Source organism: Hemiscyllium ocellatum, chromosome 3 (genome assembly GCF_020745735.1).
Source record: "Hemiscyllium ocellatum isolate sHemOce1 chromosome 3, sHemOce1.pat.X.cur, whole genome shotgun sequence".
NCBI classification, from domain to species: domain Eukaryota; kingdom Metazoa; phylum Chordata; class Chondrichthyes; order Orectolobiformes; family Hemiscylliidae; genus Hemiscyllium; species Hemiscyllium ocellatum.
In genome coordinates, this window is record NC_083403.1 from 64,676,134 (window position 1) to 64,703,385 (window position 27,252).

A 27,252-nucleotide genomic window follows, 5' to 3' on the forward strand; every position below is an offset into this window, starting at 1 on the left:
TTTCAGGGGTCATGTTTGACAGAAGTAGGCTCACAAAGTGGAACTATACTGGACTTGGCTAACAGACATCAAATGTGAACTGAACTGTATTCAGCAATAATGCCTCTGGGACAAACCAGACTGCCAACATTCAGTGTTTGAGCTCATGGAAAATGGTCAATTGGGCCAACATTTAGGATACCAGCATGATTTTATGTCCTCCAAGACAGATAAAGGAGGAAAAAAATACATTCTCTCATTTAAGAAAATCAATGCTTTCTTCCTATATTACAATATTACCATGTTCTTGTGTCTTCATATTGGAATTAAAAATCTTTGGCCTTGCCAATTTTAAAAGTAATTGTCTTCAACAGCGCGGAACGATTCAAGTCCAACTGTGGATTTGAACATTACAATCCACAAAACTCCTTGAAGCAGAGATACCCAGGTTTTCAAGCCAGCAAGTCGCCTCTTGGACAACATTGCCACATAGAAGGAGAATCATACCCTATCCAATAAAAGATGCGTGACACACATCTTTCTGCTAAAGTAAGTACACACTATAACACACATCTTCTGTTTCTCTCTTCAAACAAACTATTCAAATTAAAATGTCTTGCCCTGAAATAAACAAAACACCACTAATATGATACATATGAATGAGCAAACTGATGATACACCATTAATATAATTTAAAAATTTTTAATATCATGAGCATGCTGGATAAAAGTAGATAGGGAGTTTCTGCTTCGAGAAAGAAGGGCAAGTGAGCTCAAGTCTAAACTGATCTGCAAAAGCAGTAAAGGTGAAGTGAGGAAAAACCTTTCCAAACAGCGAACAATTAGGGTCTGGAATGCACCGCCTGGATGCGTGGAGGAGACAGGTTCAATTGAGGCATTCAAGAGGCCAATGGATAACTATTTGCATAAAAATAATGTATAAGAGTATGGAGAAAAAGCAGGAGTTTTAGCACTGAGTTATGACATTCAACCAGCTGGTGCAGGCAAAATGGATCAAACTGGCCTCTTTCTGTGCAGTAACTCTTCTGTGATTTTCTAATAATACAACTTTTTGACTGGGCTGAATTGAATAGATCTGATCACTCTTGGGGAATGTATATATCATGCAAAGTAATATTTATTAACATTTATTGCAACATCACATACTAAAAATTAGAAAACACACATAAACTATATACATTTGTGTGCGTTTATAAAATCGGTAATTGGTAAAAGAAAACAGTAATGTTTTAAGTATTAATTTTCTGGAAACACTTCAAAATTTTATTTCTTTCAAAATAAAAATCATAAAAGATCATTATTCTTAGATGGTGACACCTGTCCAAGCCTGAAAATGGGCCCATTGACAGGTTCAGCTTGGTGGGGAAGCAACTGGGCAGGTACTTAAACCAACTGACCACAGTATAACCAAGCTACACTAGGATTTTTATTTAACTTTGCTTAATTAAGATGCTGATTGAAGTTCATGAGGTCATTAATTCATGCAATTGGAAGTTATTTTAGTGAACAACACCAAAGTTCAATGATTTGATAATAAGTAAGAGAGCTAAATTAAATGACACAATGAATAGCTAGTTTTAACAGGACGTAAAAACCAGCCTCAAAATAATAATACACGATAGCGGAATGGGTGCAATCATCAAACTTCTGGAAGTCCCTACTTTGCCCAAAAAGCTATGTTCCTTTCCACTGATTCCATGATCTTTGCAGCTCTTGTTGAGTCTAGCTGTCACTGTTGATTGTAGCTTGGTCTCTAAGCTCTGGAACTCCCTCTCTAAACACCTGTGCATCCTTGCTGCTCTGCTCTTTTAAATGCCAGAATAAAAGTAATGTTTTAACCAAATTTTTGTCCTATCCGAACATGCTCTATGGTTAGTGCCTGCATTTCTATGTGTGTGCTTGCAATGCTCCTTGGAATATCGTTTAATGCTGTACAAGCTGTATCAGTATGCTCTGTTTGACGATGAGTTTGAATGTTGCTACGATGCTAACAAAGATCATGAGGAAGCTTGAGATGGGATAAAGAAAAGATGAGGTAAAGCTGATTGATCAAAGCCAGAAGGCATGTGTGAAGGCAGAAGAAGCTAATAACAAGTAAATATCATTCAAGTTGGGCTACTGAACCCAAGGTTTAGACAAAGAACATAAATTTTATAGTATATTTTGAATAAAGTACATCATCATAGAAGGTGACCTTCTCAATATTTACCCAGATAAGAGAATAAAGAAAAAAAATGTTAGTAGACCTTAATGCAGCATACAGCGGGAATAGTACTCTATTGGAAATCTCTGGTCCAACATTCTTAAGTGTTGAGAGAAATCGAGAAGTCATGGGTGACCAAGAGGAGGAGTAGCAAAAGAGAAAAGGTTGTTCATACAGACATCTTATCCAACCTAGACTGTAACTTACGATTGGTCAGTCATTTGATTTGTTTTCTCTATAACTGGTGTGCTATATTCCATGTGAAACATTGATTGACCTCAATCTATTACCATATTTCTCTCAGCCAAATCTGACCAGTTGTTCAGACAGTGATACCTCTCAAAGAAAAAGATAAAAGTTAATACTTTTTAAAATTTGTTCATCGGACTTCACTGTCAATTACTAGGCCAGTATTTATTGCCCATTCCTAAATGCCTAGAATGCAGTTAAGAAGCAACCACAGATCAAGGTAAGGACGGTACATTTCCTTCCCTAAAGGGCATTAGTCAACCTGATGGGTTTTTACAACAATTAACAGCAGTCACCATTGATTTTTTTATGCCAAATTTTACAATCCCATCATCATTGGATTCAAACCTACATTCCCATATTCGGAGAAAGTGAGGACTGCAGATGCTAGACAGAGTTTAAAAAGTGTAGTGCTGGAAAAGCCAGTCAGGAAGCATCCGAGGAGCAGGACAGTCCTGTTTCGAGCAAAAGCTTTTTATCAGAAATGCTGCATAAGCTTTGAATCAGAATTCCCAAAATATTAACCAAGGCTCAGTTCTGAATATTAGGTCCGGTATAGTCCCTCCCTTGTTGGGCTATGTGCTAGTTGAAAAGGTTATCTGGATGCAATTAAAAAAATTATGCTCCCTCCCTACCTTGCACAAAATAACTACCCCAGATAATAATTTGCTAAGTAAAATCATTAATACTGCTTTATTGTTCTCATATACTTCTGAAATTTGATATTTAACCCTCCGTTGTTACCTGACTGAAGCTCTTTGGTATCCACCCAATAGCATGTTTTTGTGATTTCTTTTTCCAGCCACATTGGAATAATCCACAGATTACAACCTTTGAAGGCCTGCTTCTCAATTTCTAACCTGACTCCCTGAAATCTGCTGCAGGACCTCATTTCTCTTTCTTCCTGTGTACTGGTCCCAATATGGTGCATGACCTCTGGCTGATCACCCTGCCCATTAAAATTGTCCTGGATTCTGTGATATCCTTGACCCTGCCACCTGGGAGGTAACATACCATCTCAGAATCATTCCATTGGCCCCAAAAGCCCCTGTCTACTCCATTCATTCACAAGTCCACAATCACCACCGATCCTCCACATTTTTTCCGCCAGCAGCTGAATCACCCATAGTGTTATTGCCTCGCCTGTGTCTGTTCTCCACAGTCGAACCATCATTCTCACTGTTCACTAACACTGAAACATAATGCAGCTGGGGGATGCACCAATTGTCATCTTCCATCTGACAGCTTCCCATTCCCTCTCTGCCTGCACTTCCTGAAACAACATGGCGACCACATGCTGAACCACACTGTCCATGAAACTCTCAGCCTGATGAATGCATGGTGCCCCCAGCTACTGCTCAAGCTCCAAAGTCCACAGCTTACATTGTTCCAACAGCAAACACCTCTTGCGCATATGGTTATTCAAACGAGCCGGGAACATTTAGGAAAGTCTTGATATCATAAGGGAAAAAAAAGCTCTTTGCAACCAAGGGTTTGAACAGCCAGATGTGATTCTCACTCAGAAATATCAAGAGTCCTGTTAGCATGCATTTATATCTGTTTACTACCTAAGCTTGTTTCATGTATACATATTTTCCTGTCCTCTCTTTTGTGGCAGAGAGAAACAGGATGGCGACAATTGTCAATATGGAGGTCTGGGCTGAAAACTAGTGGCTCCAGCTCACCACTTGCTCCTCTCTGCCTTCACCTTGGACACAGTTCCCAACACTTCTGGGCACCCTCCCTGTGCAGCAACTGCCTGCACCCTCCACCCACAGAGGTTGGCATCAGATATGCACCAACCTCACCACATCCTTGTGGTACACCTCCAAACCACTTGGAATACAGTTATCCATTTCAATGCTGTACTTTGGAACAGCATCTACTTTCACTGCCATTAGGCTGCCAGGAAGTTTTGCACAGAGACAGGCAACCATCTTGTACATTGCTGCTGGTTGCACCTGAAGGATTTGCACTTGCTTTCTCAGTGCTCACTCACTTCACAGCTACTTGGGTGCTCATAGCAGCTTGGCTTTACATTTCCTTTTTGCATTTGACACCCTCAGCCAAAGCCTGAAAGCTCACAGTCTGTTGATGCAAAGCTACAATTCTAACACAAAGCTAGGCATCCTATGATAGTTGATCAAAGTGGTGGACATGATGCTGTACTAGACCACGCCACATTAATGTCAGACCTAATATTTCGATAGGGACAGCCAAGGAACAAACCAACTTGGGGGTTTTGTTGAAAGCAGGCTAGATAACCAGGCTGACCCTGAACAGCACACTGTCAAATGCAAACTTTACTGCTTTTCATCCTCATCTGAATCTCAAATACTCAATGGAAATGGAAAATGGCTGCATCCACTTGTGGAATGAGTGGAGTTAAGTGATTTATCATGTGGGGTGCATGTGAGAGTGAAATAAGACCCTTTAAGGGGCATTCATACTCTCACAGTACACACTGAAGACCGATTAAACATAGTACCCTGCATATGAAACACAGTCAGTGCCCAACCGTGGTCACAAGTAAGACTGACCACATCACTGGCCTTTGCAGTGTGTTTCTGACTGGGTCAGCATATACTCTCTGTCCCAAGTTGCACTTAAAAATGTGGTAGTGAGCTGCTTCCTTGACCGCTGCAGTCCATGATATTGAAACTTAGAGCTCATTAGGCCATTTCAGAGGGCAGTTCACACTCAACCACATTGCTGTAGCTCCCTGGAGTCACAGACAGGCCAGACCAGGTCAGGATGGCAGATTTCCTCCCCTAAAAGGACATCAGTATTTGACAGTGGTTCCATGGTCATCATTTGATTTTAATTCCCGGTATTTAGTGAATTCAAATTTCACCGTCTGCCAAGGGGGATTCGAACCAGTGTCTCCAGAACATGAACTAAGTTTCTGGATTAATATTCTAACAATAATATTATTATTCAATCATCTCCTGGAAGGTCAGTACTGCCCTCATGACCTGTCCCACCTGTCAATCTTCCAACTATTCGCTCCACTCTCCTCTCCGATCCATCACCTTTACTCCCACCTCCATCCACCTATTGCATACTCAGCTACCTTCTCCCCAGCCCAGCCCCCTCGCATTTATCTTTCCACCCCTGAGGCTCCCATCCTCATTCCTGATGAAGGGCTCCAGCCTGAAACATCGATTTTCCTGCCCCTTGGATGCTGCCTGACCTGCTGTGCTTTTCCAGCAACACACTCTCAACTCTTATCTCCAGCATCTGCAGACCGCACTGACTCCTACATGTTCTCATATACAATGCAGGCTTTTTGGATGCTACTGGCCAGTGGGGAGTGGGAGGGGGGCACCAGATTTCAGGAATCAGACAGCACTTAAACACTCCTAACCAGATTTGTGTGACCGTACATCAGAATATCCAATGCACCCCTCTCCCCTTTGTGTAGTCCTCCAAGTGCCTTATGGCGTGGACTATGCTAAGCCATCATTTCAAAGATGATGTGAATACTGAATGTGCAGTTCATGACAGACCTGTTCTGTTTCTGACAGTCTTCATACAGGCTCAGCGGAACCATGACCAGTGGGTTAGTGTCACTGTGACATGCACAGATGAGTTGAGGCAAAACAAATATGTCAGCAAGCCCAGGACTACGAGCAACCTCCAGTGGCTGCTGAACAGGCTAAAGAAGTCATAGCAGAGAGTCCCCTCAGGATGTGGAGGAGCTACAAGATTCCCAGAGTCAATTGTCCTTGATGTAACTTTCTCCAGACGTGCAAGGCTGCTACACATGGAGGACATCCAAGTCAAGGTTCACAGAATGATGTTAACTGTTGGAGGAGGACTTGCAAACCGAACGGGTGAGTGGCCATCCTTGCCTTGTGGCTAAGGTGCAGTTGCTCTAAATTTCATGCAACTGACTGCTTCCAAGGATTCTCAATCCCACACAAGTATCAAGGTTGTTACTGACTCAACCTACGCCAGATCAGATTGCCTTATCTCATTTGCTTGTGCCATAGTTAGTGCCGCAGTCCAGGTAGTAGGTTTTGCCAACATAGCTGGCTTTCCCAAGGTGCATGGCAATATGCCTCACAAATTTCGGAGACATGGCATCAAGGATGATAGGGAAATACAGAGGCCCAAAGTCTAAGTCATAAGGGGACCTTCAACTGTGTCTGACTAATAAAATAGTGCCTTGAAGCACTTCACATTGCACATAAACATAGCTCATTTCATGAGGTAGACAATAACATATTCCACCATTCCAGGAGTGCCAGCAGACTTTCTTTTGCTTCCACTGTGTATTGGTCATTGGGATAGGGATAGAATGCAAGATATGTACTGCTTCCTTGCACTTTATCTTTATTCCATTAGTTCTGAGCTTCCCCATGTTTCCACGCAATTTTTTCACTTAAGTCTTTATCGCCCCACATTAGTCTCTGAGCTCTTGTCCTGCAACCCAGCCATGTCAACGATCTTTTTAAACACAGTCCCTCTGTTTAAACCAGGGTGGTGGTGCCTGTTTATATCCCTTCCCGCAGTAACCCTTCTACTCTGATACAGAAAGGAGTTGCCCGCTTCAGAATTATTGTTCAATTTGCTTCTCAGCATGCTGCCTCTAAGCCCAACAACTAACTTCCCTAACTTACCCTCAACATCAGCGTCCTGTGATAAGACCACTTTCAGTGAACAGATCACTTTTTTTTAAAGATTAGATTCCCTACAGTGTGGAAACAGGCCCTTCGGCCCAACAAATCCACACCGACACTCCGAAGAGCAACCCACCCAGACCCATTCCCCTACACTTACCCCTGACTATGCACCTAACACAACAGACAATTTAGCACGGCCAATTCACCTAACCTGCATATCTTTGGACTCTAGGACTGGTCAAGGCCAACTCCATTGATTAACTTGCAACAACAGCCCCAAGTGATGACTGACCAAACTTCTGACTGATCTCTATGCAATACCCAGATTGAATTACTGATAATCTCTGGACTGACCAGGCCAAACCCCAAGACTGTAACACTACTGAATCCCTGACCTTGATTGCCCCCAAACCACTGGGCTCATTTCAGACAATGCTCCAGACTCATGTCAGTCACTGTTGACTTCACTAAGAATGACTTTCCTTAGACTTGGAGACATTGCCATTTGATAGAAGCAATAAGTGCGTTTGCTGCATAAGCTGCTGGCACATACTGTGGATGTAATGTTGATGTAGCATGGTGCCATAAAGCCCCTTGTCTGGTGAATGCTGGAAAACATTATATATTTTCTGACATTGTGCCTCCACTAAGAGGTAAGGCAAGACACAGATACTGGGGGCTAAATGTTTGAATGATGCAAAAATGTGCAATAAAACAAAGACAGGCAAGGCAGCAATGCTAACATCATCCAAGGAAGTGCAAAGTGAGAAAGTGCTATCAAATCAAGCTGAAAGCCCTTGTGTGTGTCGGGCTCCAATGCAGTAAAGGGTTGCCTGTTCTGTGCACATGTCCTGGCAGCACCCTTACAATGGAAGATGTTGATATGCTCCATTATGCAGGACAGAAATGATGAACTATAATAAATGAGAGCTGGAGATGTGCCATGATGATGTGGTGGGGCTGCTGCATGTCCAATGCTACCCTCCTTGGGGGAGGATGTAGGCATGCGTTGATCATGATGCCCATCCTAAGATCATGGGGAATGCTGGGCAAGATGGAGGCGCCAAGGGATTGGAAAACTGGAGTTGCCAGGTAACGGCATAGATTTCCATTACAGGAAATTGGCAGTATCTTGTTTCTTTCCACTGCCTAATAAAATAAAAACGTTTTAATACAGATGAATAGGCTTACTGCTGCTTACTGGCAAGACCTGCACCTCACTGTTAAAATCTTGGTTTGAAAATTGGGTATTCTTTCCTTGCTATCTCTTTTTTTTTGTTCTCACTGTTCTTCACCAACTGACATGGCATTGCCCACATTGATTAGAGGCTAAGATTCCATTCTCTGTCACTGAAGTGGAGAAAATAGCAAATTCAGGTACAAATATTTCAAAGAAAGGTTACAGGGCTTTTTGCAACATGCAACTTGGCAAAAAATAATCCTCATAATAAACTGGGTGAAATAGGCAGCTGAATAGGTTCTGCAGAAAGAGAAGATAAAAGAAAGGATGGAACACAAGGTGATGGGGCCAAGATTAACTAAAGGGGGGCACATTTTCGGCCAAACATGCTGTTCATGTTCCTAACTTTCCTATGTTCTAACCACCAATTTAAACAATTTGGTTTAAAAATATTTGGCAACATAAAAAGTTAAAAATATAGCAAGCACACTTAAGAAAAACATTTTTATGTACAAGTTGCCAGGGCACTTCAGCTGTAATAGTTTTCATGCCAAATAGCTAACATTCTAAATAAGTTAAAATGTCAAACCTATTTCCACTGGTTTCAAAAGGCAGTTATTTGCACTAGAAAACAACAGAATCAGTGATCACATTGTCTCCTTTGACTCAGAGGTTATGGGTTTAAGCTACACTGCAGAACAGTACTGACATAGTATTGGTTTTTGGTGGGATGTTAAACGAAGATGCCATCTACTTGTTCACCGTGGAACAACATGAATAAAATAGGAAATTCACCCGGTTTCCTTGCTGACATGTGTCTCTTAATAAACACCAGCAAAAACAGATGAATCTGCGCGACCTTGACCTAAGCAAGTTAGTAACCATGACTGTCCACATAACCAAAATGATTCAACTGGGATGGGATGTGGGACCAACTATCCTGAATTTACATAGGGCTTCCCTAATCTTCCACCATAATGATGATGGAGATCAACACTAATTCTGCTCACAACTCCCAAACAAAAATAGCATCAATCTGCTTTTTCTGTTTTTCTTCAGTTTCTGTTGATCTCTCACTGGAAACATCTCCAAACAGAAACACCAGGCTTGGATACATGCAAATTCCATCTTATAGCTAACAATTCTGTTACAAAATCACATCCAGCACACTCTGTAAATGTTTCTTATATTTTTTTTCCCTTAGTAATTTTTCTTGTTTTTTGTAAAGACGTGTGCAACTACATATAGGGGTTGATTCATGTCCAATTATTAATTCAGTCAAAAAAATTAATGTGAATATACACCGCTGTACAATTCATGTATGTTAATCCAAAAAAAGTCAAATTGAGGATTCCTCATCTTCAGTTGTTACTATTATCACCATTCATTTAACAAGCATATAGGATGATAAACTTGCCATAACATACAAACTAGAATCATCATTAAAAGTTACTACAGAGATACTAAAACAGTCTCGTCCCAAATCTCCAAAACAGACAAAACGTTGAAAAATCTGCTCAGAGCTGAGAACAAATACGGGAATCACTGGGCACAATTAAACCAGCATTGCTGCTTTGATACAGGCCGCATATAAATTCTGAACAGTTAGCACCAATTAAAGCTAGCGTTTTTTTTAAATTGGCCTGTAGCATTTAAAGAAGAAATCAATCTTAGCTGGAGCAGGTGCTGAAACTGGTCACAATAAAGGGGAAACTAGAAAAACATAGAAAGCACAAGATGACAGAATTGTGGCTCCAAGAACTTACGATGCTGTATTGAAGACAACAGTGTAGGTCTTGGAAAAGAGGAGAGTTGTCATCTATTTAAAAGGTGCCAGGTAGAATTGTTTGTTAACAATTCAGGTCTTTTTCAATATATAATTTCAGTTACATCACACTGTAAACTTCTGCCGTAAATTCTGTGTCTTATGATCTTATACTCCACAACGACCTGATGAAGGAGCAATGCTCCAAAAGCTGGTGCTTCTGAACAGACCTGTTGGACTATAACCGAATACTGCTTGGATTCTGTAATAAAATTTCATTTCTAACATATATTGAGATGTAGCATTTATTTCAGCAGTGAAATAGCCAGTAATAGAAAGTGGATAAGCGTCAGACTGACAGGTAATAGGGAAATAGAGTTGCATTCATCAGCACCATAATCAGATGTGCCAGTCAGCCGAAGAGCCAAAGAATGTGATGCTGGAAAAGCACACCCGGTCAGGCAGCATCCGAGAAGCAGGAGAGCCGACGTTTCAGACATATGCCCTTCGTCAGCCAAAGATACTGGATGGGTTCAGTGCCTTTTCCTCTTCTTCCTCTTCCTCAGCTGACCAACATACACATGGTGAAGATGGCTGTACTTCATAACGTTTCATCTGCAAGATGAAACAAGTTTTAAAATATTCTCTGGTGAGTACGACTTAATTCATCCAGGGATGTCCAGTCAGCAATGCAAACCACCAAAAAGCTTCCACAAACTGTATAACAAGTACCAATTTGCAATTAACCTTAAAGTAGATTTTGATGAGTTTAAATAGGGCTAACAGGAGATCGTCCCTGCTGTTGAATGTATGCTCAGCTGGGTATGGTCAAAGAGAGCGCTTTGATTAGAATGTTCAGGTGGAAAAAACAACTGCTGATGTCAAAACAGCGTCACATGCTGACTGGTGTCACAACTTTATAATCTACATACCTCTGATGCATGTTAGTAGTGACCATGCAAATACTCTTACAAAAGCTACATCTAACATGGACACAAGGAGAGATGTGATGTTTCTCAGGGATGCCATTTTGGACCAAAGCAGCTACCAACAGCACCAAAGATATGTGCTCGAGGAAGCTGAATTTTCTCACCAAAGGTGTCCTCATTATAAATTGAGGCAATTATTGAGCAATGCCAGCAAGTTAAATTTAAGATCCACTTTCCCTCCATGACAAAAGCAGCAGATTCTGAAGAGGATTATGGACATCTGTTTACAAGGATGGTTCCAACAATGGCACAGTGGTTAGCACTGCTGCCTCACAGCGCCAGAGACCCGGGTTCATTTCCCGCCTCAGGCGATTGACTGTGTGGAGTTTGCACGTTCTCCCCGTGTCTGCGTGGGTTTCCTCCGGGTGCTCTGGTTTCCTCCCACGGTCCAAAGATGTGCAGATCAGGTGAATTGGCCATTCTAAATTGCCCGTAGTGTTAGGTAAGGGGTAAATGTAGGGGTATGGGTGGGTTGCGCTTTGGCGGGTCGGTGTGGACTTGTTGGGCCGAAGGGCCTGTTTCCACACTGTAAGTAATCTAATATAATCTAAACGTGGCAATTCAGTTAGGAGGAAATGGTAGAGCAGTTGAAACTACTTCCATGGAATTGAGGAGGCTAAGAGGAGATGTGACATAAGTTTTGAAAATTGTGAGGAGTCTGGACAGAGTGGATAGGGAGAAACTTCCCACTCATGAAAAGATCAAGAACCAGAGGACATGGTTTAGCAAAAGAAGCAAAATGCAAGGGAGAAAAGTTGTTTCATATAGCAGGAAATGCATATTCTGGAAGTGCGATGCAGGCAAGTTCGACGGAGGCATGTGAGAGGGCATTAGATGATTTTTCAAATACAAGCAACACAAGGTTACAGAGTAAAGGCAGGAAATTTGTACTAGATTAGAGTGGTGCTGGAAAAGCACAGCAGGTCAGGCAGCATCCGTGGAGCAGGAAAAACGACGTTTCGGGCAAAAGCACTAATCTAGACTCTGGTTTCCAGCATCTGCAGTCCTTGTTTTCACCTAGGAAATTGATCCTGCTAAAATGCTGAGAGAGCTGGTATACTCATGCAGGGCTGAATGCCTAGTGCATCTTAACCTGAGGTTCTGTAATTCCCTCCACAAAATAATGCTGCATTCATTGAAATTTTGAAGACTAATAAATATGTATTTTTTCCCGTTTAGGCCAGATTATGAAGGAAATGGATCATTGGCAAATACATGGAATAAAGGTACAAAATAGATCGTGATGAAAGAGGCTCATGGAGCTAAATACTCTGCTCCTATTAATGAATCTAGTTTCCATTCCTGAGGACCAAGTCCTTGAATTAAATTGGTGAATCCAGTGGAGAGACACCAACAACTGTGAGACAGAATTGGATCAGAGAGAAAATACATTGCAATGTTCAACATCAGAATCAATACTGCTTCAATTTTAGTTTAAAAAGCTGAATTAATTTAAGACTGTCTACTGAGTAACAATGCTCTTAGAAGCATTCTCGAAGTTTTAGCTGTAAAATTTTTTAAGTAGCAATTATTTTAAACAAGGGCACCACCAAGTGTTATCCTTCTTACATTACAGGAGTTAAATACAGCAATGTCCATTCTTGGAATATTCAGTCACAAAGTCTGGAACACAATAATTGTAGGGTGTTGAAATATTCTGAACATAAGATGTCATGAAATCAAGTGACCATAAAAACAACCACAAAATATTAATAGAAAAAATACAAACATTTCTTTATTTAAAACATGAACTAGAATGATACCATCAATTACACATTTAATTAAATAATATTGATATACACCATAAGAACTTGCGAGTTTTGAACTAAATTACATCTGCAAACTGTGACTGAGTGAGGAAATTACATTCTGAATGAGATGCATAGTATAATTTTGCAAACACTGCATCATGTTTATTTGATGAATAAGTACATTAGCTTTGTTTTTATTCAGTTTTTTTTATATTTACCAACTCAAAATTACCCTTAGGCACCATTTTAGCATCAAATTAAATCACATTTGTGTTTCGATAAATACTTCACTAATTCCCTAAAATGCAGCTCACATCACATAAGTCAACACTGAAAATCCAATCAATTTGTCTCGTTATTCTCTTACACCTCCCTCTTAAGATTTAGTGTTGCTACTTGAAGTACTTCCAACAAAAACAATTTCACCCTTCTTCCTGTACTGAAATAGAAACATGGTGTTTTCAAAAATGTACAATGTTAGTCAACCTATAAAAAGCAAGAGAAGGAATTACCTGCATTTATGTAATGATTTTCTTAACAACCATACATCTCAAAGTGCTGTACATCAAAGGACGTACATTCAACTATAACTGCACTTGTGTCAGAATTGAAATAAGTGAATGAAAGATGATGCAACATGATAGTACAATACAAAGAGTAGCAATATTATCCTGTCACAAATGATTATATTACAGCCGTATACCAATAAGAGCTAAAATGTCTTCTCTGGAAGGAAATCTACTATCCTTCCCGAGTCTGGCCTTCAGATGACTCCAGATCTATAGCAACATGGTTGACTCTGGACTGCCCTCTGAAGCGGTCCTAGGAGACACTCAGTTCAAGCGTAATTAAGGATGGGCAATAAAAGCTGGCCTTGTCAGCAATGCCCTCATCCCATGAAAGAAAAAAGAAAAAACACTTTTTCAAGATTAAAATATATCATAAATGACAAGCAAGAAAGATCCAGGAATTAATTTTCTGGTCAGTGTCTGTGTGGATATTACTAGCTATATTAAAGTTTACGTACTCCAAATTTCATGCTTCAAAAACATTTCATACTCATTCAGCCAAACCAGAATTGCACAGTCCAATATATCATGTTCATACTTCTTTCAAGTTTATTTCCACATTGGAAAACATGAAAGTTGCACAAAATGAAAAAAATTATAATTGCAGTATTAATGCAGTGGGTAACTTTCTTACAAAACCAACCTAAAGAAACATCAAATGTAAAAAACATGCTCACATTTAAGGTTTAAAGAACCTTCAGAGTTATTTTTCATTAATTTATTAACTGCAATAATGTCATATTTATACTGAAAAAGCAAGCCAAAAATTCAAAAATAATGCTTTGCATTTCTGATCAGAAAAAACATTTCAATTTTTGTTTCATACAGCACAGAAACAGACCTCTTCGGGCCAACTCGTAGATACAACCAAACATCCCAATCTCGTCCCATTTGCCAACATTTGGCCCATCATCCTTCTAAACTTTTCCTATTCATGTACCCATCCAGATGCCTTTTACATACTGGAATTGTACCTGCCTCCAACCACTTCCTCTGGCAATCCATTCCATAAATGCACCACCCTCCGTGAAAAAGTTACAGATTTTCAAGACTACTAATTCTGTTTTCACAAGGCTTCTCGTAGCTGTAAAGCTATAGTACAAACCAATTATCCAACAAGTTTATTCAGTATTGATATGAAAAAGGGACCATAAAAGTCCCTACCAAACTTTGCTAGCAAAAATCTGTTAAATTTGTAAGAGTATCAATGATGCAAAGGGTATCTGCTTAGTTGAGGACAAGGAGAAAATTAATTTGAGTTACCCCTCTGGTTTGCATCCAGAAAAGCCTGATGCTTGTTGGTATGCACAAGTCTAGGTGTAGATAAAGTGTTATAGATGTATCATGTTGTCAAACAGTTTTACTGAAACTCAGAGTTCAGGCTTTTCAGGTGCTACTTGCATTATAAAATTTTGCCCATTTAATCAAAACAGATAAGTATGGGTATTAGCTAATTGGGGAAAGGGAACATTTTCGTTGTTTATAATTGATCAAAATTTGTGACGAAAGTAGTTTCAGAAAGCAATAAGTGGGTGCTTCATAATTCATTATTGAATTCCTCCAAGAATACAGCATAAGGAATACTTGCAGCCTGCATGTTTCATGAATTACATTTAGTGATTATATATCAATCCACTTTTTTCCATCAAATCCATCAACTATCTTCATATAACCCCTTTCAAATATCTTTCTGTTCCTTTCTCCTCAATCGGATTTATCTAGCTTCTACTAAATGCATCTATCTTATTTGCCTCAAATATACACTGTGGTAGAGTGTCCCACATTCTAACCACTTTGTATAAAGAAGTTTCCCCCAATTTCCTGTTGTATTGCTTGGTGGTTGTCTTATATTTTTGGCTCTTCCTCCTTGTCTCTCCTTTAAGTTGAAACATTTTTTGCATTGACCTATTACTTAAACTTAAAAATCTCTAACAAGAGAGATCAACCTCTTCAATTCCTTTTGATAGGTAACTTTCTCAGTTCTGATACCACCCTCATAAATCTTTTTGCCAGCTTCAACAGTGCCTTCATAATTCTTTAATAAATGAGGCCAGAACTGTCTAATAACTGTGAGAGATAATAATTTTATTTGTTATAGATCATTTTTCTTGCATTTCAATTCTATCCGTCCAGAAATGAACCAGAGATACTTATTTGCATTATTTATTGTCTTTTTAAAGTACACAACTACTTCAAGTACCCTTTGTAGAATCTGTACCTCTTGATCCCATAGCTCCTCGCCCTCATTTTGACTTCACTTCTGAAGGAACATGGAATATACAATTTCCAAATTCTTCACACCCAGACACATCACCTCACAGTTATTTATATTGAAATTATTTTCACAATATAAAGCAATCTATCTGAAAATCATTATAAATGTTTAAACTGATAGGAAATAAACAATCTTTAGATCCTACATAGAAAATCAGAAGAAATAAAGTGTTGTTTGAAAATCTTAATATCTTGATGACATCATCTGTGATTTGAGTTAAATATATTTTTGAAACTTTAGTTTACAGTAGCATTGAAGAAAAACATTGATTTTAAAAAATCAATCAGAATTTGCTTTGGAAGCTCTGTTCAACATTTGGTTTTGCAACTGTCTGCATGAGGTGGAGACCTATGCCAAAGAAGGCAAAACAGCTCAAACCACAAGAAATCCACTAACCTGATTTAACTTTTCCACGTTAAAAAAAATATATTCCATAATTAGCACTTGCACTTTTAAAAGGGAGGAGTTGTCAAATTTAGCGATATGTCAAGAACTGTCTACTATATAAATAGAGCAACATGCATCGTTTTGGAATCATTGCTCCAGTTGACACTCCACAAATTCAGAGGATAATCCATTTGGGTACTACATTGACTGTGGAGGCAAATTATGCTGGTAGGTTTGAGCTTCTATTTATTATCAATTTCTTAACATGCTTCCAAGATTCATAAGGATTCATTCTTTTCATACTGTGTGTGATCTACTGTATTTTAACTATTTTCTAGCAAATTTTGTCAACTGTTTTAGCTGTCATTTGCAAACTTTATAAAATGATTTGTTACATTCAAATGTTACCAGAAAGTGCAAAAATAATATAAACTTTACAATAATCTCAATTTGATAATATTCACAAATAACTCTATAAATTTCAACAGAAACATTGGTACGAAGATATTCTAATAATTCCTATTGATCCTTTTATAGATTTGAACATCAAACATGGATTCCAAACAAATCTGTGCTGTTCTGCTATTACTATCTGTCACTCTGGTCCACGGAACAGGATTTAATAGATATGCCTACATAAGGAAAAATGTAAAAAGCCACGGAGGTAAATTTAAAGATTTCACTTTGTTTCTGCACTTGATACTAAAATATGAAATTTGAGAAAGCTTAAACGGTTCTCTTTGAAAATGGTTATCTCCCACAACCCACAAGGAGATTTAATTTTTGTCCTTGAAATTATTATGCTGTTTCTCTGCCAAATGTGGAAAGAAAGAAATTTAGTCTGCATGCACGTGTTTACTTGTGCACACTAGTGCATGTGGTTGTTGGTTAATGTTTCAGAGGGTAGAGGGAGGGTCGTTTATTTTTCCTGCAGGTTTTTTTTGCACCCTATGACAGATAGAGGCATCAAGAACTAAAACAATGCAGAGTAGCAGTTGGGGAATGTGCTGCCAACTTTACAGTACTGACTGGTAGCACTAAAAGCAGTCCTGCACAATGCCTAAATCTTGATTACAATATATTAAAATTCAATGTGGCGTGCACTTAAAGAACATAAGAAAAATATTACTACCATATTGTGAAGCAGATGTATTAAATTATAAATGCATGAAAAGTAATTATGAAGTATTGAGAAACGTTTGAATCTAATATAATTTTGAATACATCTTTGAAAGTTAAGCATTTAATTAATTTGGAAAATTTTCAGATTACGTTTGTATCTATTTAAAAATATACACAGGAACTGATCAATTCTTGTCAAGGCAGTTAAAGGACAAAAAAATTGAAAATGCCATGTAGAACTGTAGACTGATCTCTCAATAAAGGGACAAGACTGGCAGTGGTTTAATCTGAGGGTTACCATGCCTTAGGCGAGGGACAAGGTTGAGAAATAGGGATCTTCACAGTAACCTCCGCCTCCTTTTGTGTGGGAACAGAACCTCACCACAAACCAACCACCTGAGCTCATTGAACACTTAAAGAAAATACTGAAAGCTTTTTTTTGGTAAAACCTTTAAAGAAAATAATAAAAGCTGTATGAAAATTAGTGGTTAACATGCAGTACACAAGATGTTAATACAGGAATTGGAAAATGTCTACAAAATGTGCAAAAAATAATCCTATCCATCTTGTAGACATTCCAAGAGCACGAATAATGCACATTTACCCATCAAAATGGCTATACAACTAGTACAGGTTAATTAAAAGCTTGGTTTGCAGTTATCACATTTATCAATACTGCACAGTTATCAACAATGGTTTTTTTTACTCCAAACAATCATCTAGAGCTTGAAACTCAGCATGCTTCTTATTGCAAAGGTAGTTGGCATAACCCTGCATCTGTTGTTGACTTGGCAACATGTAGAGGGCAGAACTATCACAAAGGAAGTACTAATAAAGATATTCACTTGAAGGAATAAAACCTTTCAAGGAAAGTACACTTCTGGGGATGATCGCTTTTAACCCTTCGAGAAATCTCTGTCAAGTCCTATCATGGAAGTTGCCTGTTTTCATTTATGCCCTGATAAAGTTGCAAGTATTAAAATGAGGGCAAAGAATTGTGGACATTCAGTGAAGTTTCCTTTTGTGGGGTAAGCACACAGCGTTAAGTTTACAATGTATTTATCCTCAATGGCCAATTAATATATCTAAATAACTTCAAATGCAGCTATATTTTATGTGAAATGAATTTCCACCAATACAAGTCATGTGACCAAAATGTCTACTGCCATATATAAGTCAGAAGCCTCACTCTAGAGTTTGAGTGCATTATTTAAATGTGCTTTATTTCACTGCTGAACAATTAGTGAGTGGTTAAAAGTGCTTACTTTTAGATATGGCATTCACCTGTCTGCCTTCTGAAATTAATGGATAATTTATTTGCAGTATTTGAAGAGCAATAAGGTCTCTTTGTACTTTATCCAATATTTATCAGTCAACCAGCACCACTAAAACAGGCCATCTGACCATTTTTCTCACTGCTGTTTATTATAGCTTGCTTTGTGAGAACTGGTCACAGCATATTCTTACAAAGGATATCAATGTAAACTGTTTTTAAGCTACTCTGGCATCACTAAAGACATTTTTGAATATGTTTATTCTCTTTGTAATGGGTTTGCATGCTATGACCTCTCCGTTTATTCTATTTTAAAGAACGCTTGAATCAAGGTACCATAGTTCTCAGGGTGGGTCTCTTGGCCCAAAATGTTAAATCTGTTTTGTCTCCTTAGATGCTGCCAGACCTGCTGAGCTTTTCCAGCAATCGGTTTTTGTTCCTGATTTACAGCACCCGCAGTTTTTTCATGTTTTTTTAACCATAGTTTGTATTCTGATACTCAAGGGATTAATTTAAACTTAATATTGTTAGAGAGCAACTAGGATAAAACTGAATTTCTAGAATTTAAAACTAAATTTTGAGACTTAAATGGAATTAACCCCCGTGTAAATAAACAAACTGTTCACAGAAGTTAGTCCAGATTAAAATAATTTAATACAAGCAAGTGCAGTTAAATGTTGCCTATCAATATTTACGTGGCTCTGCTAAATGCAAAGGAATAACACAAATGTTATGGGTCATATAGCTTCTTGCTTCTTCTACATTCCCTTGTAAGTATTATTGTAAAAATGAACAGTTAAAATAAATGCTCTAAGAATAAAAATCTTTATGACCATTTTAAATGGGAGACTCCTTACTTTTAAGCTGCATCCCCAGTTCTCATCTATGCTATGAGGTAAATATCCTCTTTCATCCCACTATCAAATGCCCTAAGAATATTTTATATTTCAAGTTTCTCCGTCTTCAGTATATACTTGTTCTTCTCAAAATAGATCACTCTACACTTCTTTGACAGTTCTCTATCCAATTTCCTAACCTATGTCTTCCTCGGGTCACTTATAGTTCTATTCACAGTTAATTACAGACTGTGGTCAGAATTTAATTCTGGCAACAGGAGTCCTGCCTGCCAGCTGAAGAATTTGTGAAATCCTGAGTTTCCTTGAATGGGGAATCCCCACCAGAATTAAGAGCCTGTCAGTTACTTGACTGGACATCAGAGCTTTCCCAGAAATTAGGCTAACCAGAGACCAAGGGTTCTGCGTTGTATGTGAGTATTAGTGAAAGTGATAGTTGCTGCCAGTAATGCTCCCAACCAGAAGCACATCACAGGTACAATACCAGTGGTGGTGAGTTAAAGCCATTACGTAGGCAGTAATTGTCAACTGAAGAACCTCAATTGCATCATCTACAAGCTCTCCCATTCTAATTTAATTGAACACAGTGATCTATTCACACCTCATCATAAACACCTCCCCCCTCAAACTTTCCACCAGAAGGGCATGAAATTCTGCCCATTAATTCCATGTTGATGACAGTGATAGCAATATTCATGTAGACAAATATAGGTCTTGATTTCGCAATCTAAAGGAAAGCAAGGATGCCAACATGGACCCTTGGGGTCTTTTAGTTTCTTCCAACCTGCCCACCAAAAGCAGTATGGAGCCTGCCTACCATCACCCTTTAGTGCAACACTGGTTCATTAATACATACAGCCACTGAATTTCCTATGCCCTAGTTCTGTGAGCCCTCAGCTCACACTGACAAGTGACTTGCCAACTGTGTTCTGATAAAGACCAAAAGTGAAAATGGTTCAGGCCTTGTGCTGAGTTAGGTGATGATGAACCACTTACTTTACCAAAAACTTAGATTTATACCTTAAACGGAAACATATGAATTAGGAAGCGGCCACTCAGTCCCTCAAGCCTGTCCATAATGGCTGACTGAATTACTCCACATTCCTACCTACCCCCCCAATAATCTTTGTTACCCCCTTGTATATCAAGAGTCATTTCACCTCTGCCTTAAAATATTCAAAGATTTTGCATTTACTGCCTTTTCAGTAAGAGCATTCCAAAAACTTACAGGCATTGAGTGAAAATATTTCTCCTCATTCTATCTTAAATGGACGACAGGACATTTTCTCATTACATCCTCTGCACATCCATTCTATGAACTTGTACATTTCAATCGAGTTGCTTCTTACTCTTCTCAACTCCAGCAAACACGAGCCTGTTCAACCTTTTCTCATAAGACACATGGTCCATTCCAGATATTAAGTCTTGGGATTCTGGAGTAGAGTGGTGCTAGAAAAGCACAGCTGTTCAGGCAGCATCCAAGGAGCAGTAAAATCGACATTTCGGGCAAAAGCCCTTCATCAGGAATATCTGAAACGTCGATTTTACTGCTCCTCGGATGCTGCCTGAACTGCTGTGCTTTTCCAGCACCACTCTATTCCAGAATCTGGTTTCCAGCATCTGCAGTCATTGTTTTTACCTATTAAGTCTTGGGAACCTTCCCTGAACTGCTTCCATACACTAGTATATTTCCTGAGATAAGGAGACCAATACTGTACACAGTACTCCGATATGGTCGCACCAATGCCCTGTAAAGTTCAAGTAAAACCAGCTTACGTTTGCAATCAATTCCCCTTGCAGTAAAATTTTTTTGCTGTACCTGCATACTAAACATTTGCAATTCATAAATGAGGACACCCAAATCACTGCCTCTTAAGCTTTGCAATCTCTTATCATTTAATCTTGATTTTAAAAAAATCGTTACCAAAACAGACAATTGCACATTTCCAATGTCACACATTATGTTAAAGATCTTTGTCCACTCACTTAACCTAACTTAACCCTTTCATAGCCTCCTATATCCTCTTGCTATGTATCTTCAGTTCCTTTACCCAAGTCATTTATATAAATTGGTAAAGTTGATTTATTATTGTCACATACACCAAGATACTCTGAGAAGTCCTGTATGAGTGCTAACCAGACAAATCATACCTTACATAAGTACATCAGGGTAATAGAACATAGTGTTACAGCCACAGAAAAGGTGCTGAAAATAGGAAATGTGACTAAAATATCAGATGGAGAGTCTATTTTCTTGTTCAGCATAGATGAGTTGGACTGAAGGCTCAGTTTCTGTGCTGTATGACTCTATTTACACTCTGACAATACTGATAACTAAGTGACAGCCAAAACCTTGGAATGACTTTCACACAAATATATTGAAAACAACTATAGAACTTGATAACCAACTGCTGTACTTACAGCAAATTTCAGCCTATCAACTTCTTCCGTTTATAATGTATTTTGGATAAATTCCTTTTGTACTTAAATAGGAAGTTTTTATTGAACATAAGCCAACATGTCTGAAAACATTAAAGAGACTTAAAGTGATCTGTCCCCCTTTAAGTTATCCAACAAAGCAGAACCCACAGGTTTATTTTTCCTTTGTGTTTCTGTCAAGGAGAACATTCAGGAGAAGTCCACTTGCCCGCAAACCACAAAATCCTGGTCACTAAATCAGTTGAAAATTAAGCACTGAGGGCACTCTGAACTGTCAGAGTTATTGGGTTTCAGGTCGGGTCTGCTCTCCCAGGTGGGAGTTACATTTTTTTAGTAGCCACTATTTGAATGCTTGCATTGGAAGCCTTTCTGCTGTCCAGGTCAATATTTATTCCTCAACCAAAATAGCTCCATCAAAAACAGTTTAATTGGTCATTTACTCTTGTGCAAACTGATTGCCATATTTCCAAAGTAGCAGCAATTGTACTTCAAAACTAACCATTGGTTTTGAAGCATTTTCAGGCACTGAGGGTCTCGAAAGATCCAAGTGAATCAGAGTTCTTTCTATCTTGCATTTATGGTCATTATGTTAGAGACTTAGGGAGGTGAAGATTAGAAGTTAGAAGATTATTTAAAATTACCATCTGGTAAGAATGCCAAAGTAACAATTAATGAATATGCTTCCAGAATAAACCTTCTACATAACTGATACATTAATGAATGACATCAGAGGCACAGGTCAACATGAGCTACCAGAATCACTCCTGCATAATGCTCTGTCCACAATGTGAAGAATTACAATATTATGTTACATTCTAATTTTATGCCGAGATTATGCTATCTTTGCTGCATCGTTCTTTTTTACCTTTTTTTCCCCCCAGAGTTGAGCAATTGGAATTAGGAACCATGGGCTACTTTTCTTTTTAACTGAGGAACAGTTAACTTGCGCACTCAACATTACACAGACTAATGTTAGCTAATTCTGTACAGACAATAAATCAAGCATGTGATCTTTGCAATGTGTGAGACCTTATTCAGTGCTGAATTAGACAGATTAATTTTGTTAACAGCAATGTTAAGTGATTGGAGAGACTAGAAGGAAAATGGAGTTAAGGCCACAGTCAGATCAGGCATGATCTCTGTAAACTTCAGAGTATGCTCAATGAATCCAGTGGCCTGCACCTGTTCCTTGTCATATATCATGTCATCTGAATCATAGCATACGACTACTGAATTATCATAATAGTCTTGTTAGCCTTTTTGGGGGTTTTATTTTCTTACTTGATTATAGTTTATGCAACACTTATTTCACAAACAAAAACAGAGTTGAGCTTGCACATATTATTTTGCTGGATATATTTCACCCGGTGACTGTCAATCCAATTCTGTATAGAAATTGAATACAAACCTAAGCGAACATTTCACTATAATACTGAGGGACTGCTTTCATGAGACATCAAACTAACCTCCTGTACACCTATCAGGCAGGTATGAACAATTGTATCGCAGCTTTTGAAGATAAGCACAGAGTTTTTCTATTGTCATGGCTAACATTAATACTCAAAGAAGAACAGATTCACTGATTAGCATTACACTAATTAGTTACTACGTGCCCCTACAAAGTAACGATAGCTTATTTTCTTTAAAGGTAATTCAGTCCACTGTGAAACACTTTGTGATATCCTAGGGTGTGAAGGATTCCAGATACGTGCAGGGTCCTTTGTTTAAAAAAAAAGTCAAGCTTTTCAAATTGCTGCATTTATTCATCATTTTCTTTCTGAAAAAACAGATTACAATGTAAAAGCATATGATTCTCAGAACTCTGAAGATGAGGGATATGAAGACAATGATGAAAGCAGAGGTGAGCAACATGCAAACTTTGTACATATTAACAGGTAGAGCATCTGAAGCCTCTTCAGCAACAAGACAAATGTGAAAGTTAAATTCAAAGTTTTTAATGAGATGGTATCATTGAGCTGGAGTTTTCAAATTTACCACTGCTGCATAACATTGCAATTGCCTAATTTTCATGATAATTTCTAAAGTAAGATTATTTTCAAAATCTTCAACAAATACCATCAAATTTTAATAAATGAAACAATTCAAAAAGGCTGAATCTAAACTATGTTTCATTTTTGAACTGTAGATGTAGGAGCAGAACGGGGCCTGCAAGGTCCTCCTGGACCACGGGGCCCACCAGGACCTCCTGGGAAAACAGGCGTTGGAATGCCAGGTGCCCCAGGCAAGCCTGGAATGCCAGGAGCTCCAGGATTGCCAGGAATGGGAAAACCAGGAATGCCAGGTGCACCAGGAAAGTCAGGTGAAAGAGGAGCTCCAGGACCAAAAGGCGATAGAGGATCACAAGGGATGCCCGGATCTAAAGGCAATCCAGGAGCACCAGGATATCCCGGGCCAGCAGGGCTGGCTGCTGTTGGTAAACCAGGTCCACAAGGACTACCAGGTGCTCCAGGGGCACCAGGTAGACCTGGAGAAAAAGGAATGCCAGGGCATATGGGTCTTCCTGGAGCAAAAGGGGAAAAGGGAGTTGGACTTCCTGGGCGTCCCGGTGGCAGAGGGGCAACAGGACCACAAGGGCCTCCAGGATCACCTGGACCAGTCGGATTAGGAAGTGCTGGAGCACCTGGCCGTCCGGGTCAACCAGGTGAGAAAGGTGCAATGGGCCCTCCAGGTGCACCAGGATATGCAGGTGCCCCAGGCCCAAAAGGACCACCTGGAAATCCTGGTCTTCCAGGACGTGGAAAACCAGGAGCGCCAGGTGAAGCCGGGTTGCCCGGAGCTCCCGGAAACAAAGGTAATCCTGGGCCACAAGGTTTACCAGGTGCACCTGGACTGCCAGGTTTCGGAAAACCCGGTATACCCGGACTCAAAGGAGAGCCTGGTTCTGTGGGTCCTGTTGGTTATCCAGGAGAGAAAGGAGAGGCAGGACCAACTGGGGCACCTGGACAGCGTGGAGCTGTTGGGCCAGTAGGTTCGCCCGGACCACAAGGTGCCAGGGGCCCACCAGGAGCTACCGGTGCACCAGGAGAGAAGGGGGAATCAGGCCCTGCTGGCGCCCGTGGTTACCCAGGGCCAAAGGGTGAAACAGGCCCTGGTGGTGCCCCAGGTAAATCAGGAGCTCCAGGACTACCAGGTAGACCAGGTTCACAAGGACCAGTTGGTGCAAAAGGTAGCATGGGAGGTCCTGGCGGACCAGGTAAATCAGGAAGTCCTGGGCCTCCAGGTCCTCAAGGACCACCAGGTTATCCTGGTGAGGCCGGATCAAGAGGAAGTACAGGATCACCTGGTCCAAGAGGTCCACCTGGCTCTCCAGGTTCTCAAGGGTTTTCAGGGGAAAAGGGAGATCCAGGCCCTCCAGGTCCACCAGGTCCTCCTGGAAATTTCTATGGGAAAATGGCAAGTGGCTCACCAGGTGCACCAGGGCTGAAAGGTCCACCTGGACCTCCAGGCCAACCAGGCCTTCCTGGACCACCAGGCCCACCAGCAGAAATGATCATGTCCCCAGGCAAATATGATTATAGTGGCTACATCAAATCAGGTGAACCCTCAGCTGGGTTACTCAGTCCATACCCAGCTTTTACAGCCATTCTTTCCCATTCGTATTACCCAGCTGGACAAGCAATAGCATTTGACAAAATACTGACCAATTCAAATAATAACTACGATCCATCAACCGGTATTTTCACATGTGAAATATCTGGCATCTATCAATTTAATTATCAAATACAAGTTAAGGGAGCAAATGTTTGGGTCGGATTATACAAAAATGATGAGGCTGTGATGTACTCATATGATGACTATACAGAAGGTTACGTTGATCAGGTCTCAGGTAGTGTTACATTATACCTACATGAGAATGACCAAATCTATGTACAGTTACCTACAGAAGAGTCTAATGGCTTATATTCTTCTGACCTCATGTATTCAGTATTCTCAGGGTTTCTAATTGTCCATTCATGATATGCACCAGCTTGAAACATGGACTTGACTACATGATCCATGTTCTATTCCAAGTGACGTTAACAAAATTTAGTTAATGGAGCAAGCTAAAAGAAAGGACAACTGTTGAATAGAAGGGTAGTTATTGTTACATTAAGAAACATACAGTTCTGCCCAGTCAACTGCTGTATTGTCATCATCTGCAAAATGTTATTTACTCAAAACAAGGTCCTTCGGGTTTATGACATATGCCCAAGCAACAGAGATGTAATTAGTCCTCTCATGAGATGTTTCTTAAAGTTACCCTGATATTCTATTTTTAAAGAAACTCTGTTGTTATACTATCAAATTAAAATTTGGCTGTCCCTCTTTGTGTAGAAAATATTGGTGCAAAAAAATATATTTGTACTTGACATTTACAGTTTCACAGGTGCTCAGTACTGGCAACTAATCTTAATCTGATTTAATTAAATTTAGTTATGTTCAATTGCATTTTTTAAAATTCAACTTCATCAAAGTTTAATAACATCCCTTGTGTCAAGATCAGTTGAATCCCATTGTTCTCTGTATTTTAATAGTAAATTACATTACTTTGCTTTTCATTTGTAAAAAGCACCTTATTAATGCTAAATCAATCTAAGTGACATTGATAATGTATGTATTCTCCAAAAAAACATGTCTACAGTCACACAAATGATATTATCGTAAATCACAAAATACTTCTATATGAAATTGATCTGTGACATAGTGGGTTTCTCAAATAATGCAGTATCACAAATGTATTTTTGTTACTGTGCAGTTAAATAAATGGTGATTGTTACAAATTTCAGTCTACACTGAGTGTTCTTACAAATCTAGTGTCCGTGGTTAAATTCATAAGGTGACCTCACATTAACGTTGATCAGGAAGATAGCTCTATTGCCAAGTATCTAATTCAGTGCCGACAGGACCTTTTTGGGGATGGGGTGAAGGGGTGATCAATAACACTATTTAATATCTGCACTGGATCTTGGGACCTCACAATACTAGTTCTGATTGATTGGACGTAAAATACATGAAAAGAATATTGCTTCACATTAAATATTATTTACTATTTAATTTATAACATCAAAATTACAAGGTTTTTGACCTTCAAATAGACCCACATCAATTCATTTTTCTTTATTCCAGAAATGACTGCCTATAATTTATTAAGAGTGATTGCTCTGCTCCAACCTCACTAATACTTTTAACCAAAGCAGAAATCAAAAGGTAAATCTGTGACCCGGCTCCAGCTTTGTGTACAGATAAATGGGATTTCAGTGAAAACTACCATAACTAACAAACACACTCTGCCTCCAACTTTGTTGCAGGAACGAATGAAACTGGCATTGTCAATATAGCTGGGCCTCTTAATGTGCTCATATTAAAGCAACAGCTTACATTTAGATAGGACTCTGAAAACAAAGAACACATTTTGGAAGATGCCTTACAGAAAAGTTATTAGGCACAGTTGACACCAGCTTGCATAAGTGGGGTATTAGTGTGGGTCTGCAAATCCTGACCAAAAATAAAAGTGGATCGTTGGAGGAACTTTACAGAGGAGTTCCAAGCAGTGAGGTAGAGAGGTATG

General features: G+C 39.3%; 2 protein-coding genes across 2 annotated transcripts in view; one reads left to right on the forward strand and one right to left on the reverse strand.

Moving 5' to 3' along the window:
* nt5dc1 (5'-nucleotidase domain containing 1) overlaps nucleotides 1-27,252 on the reverse strand; it is a 547,161-nt gene that overhangs the window by 374,502 nt on the left and 145,407 nt on the right. The window lies entirely within an intron of this gene.
* LOC132832589 (collagen alpha-1(X) chain-like) lies at nucleotides 16,153-26,165 on the forward strand. The gene is made up of 4 exons (XM_060850679.1): nucleotides 16,153-16,223; nucleotides 16,533-16,659; nucleotides 23,473-23,544; nucleotides 23,830-26,165. The coding sequence occupies exons 2-4, from the start codon at nucleotides 16,548-16,550 to the stop codon at nucleotides 25,659-25,661; spliced, it is 2,016 nt and encodes a 671-aa protein (XP_060706662.1). The 5' UTR covers nucleotides 16,153-16,223; nucleotides 16,533-16,547; the 3' UTR covers nucleotides 25,662-26,165.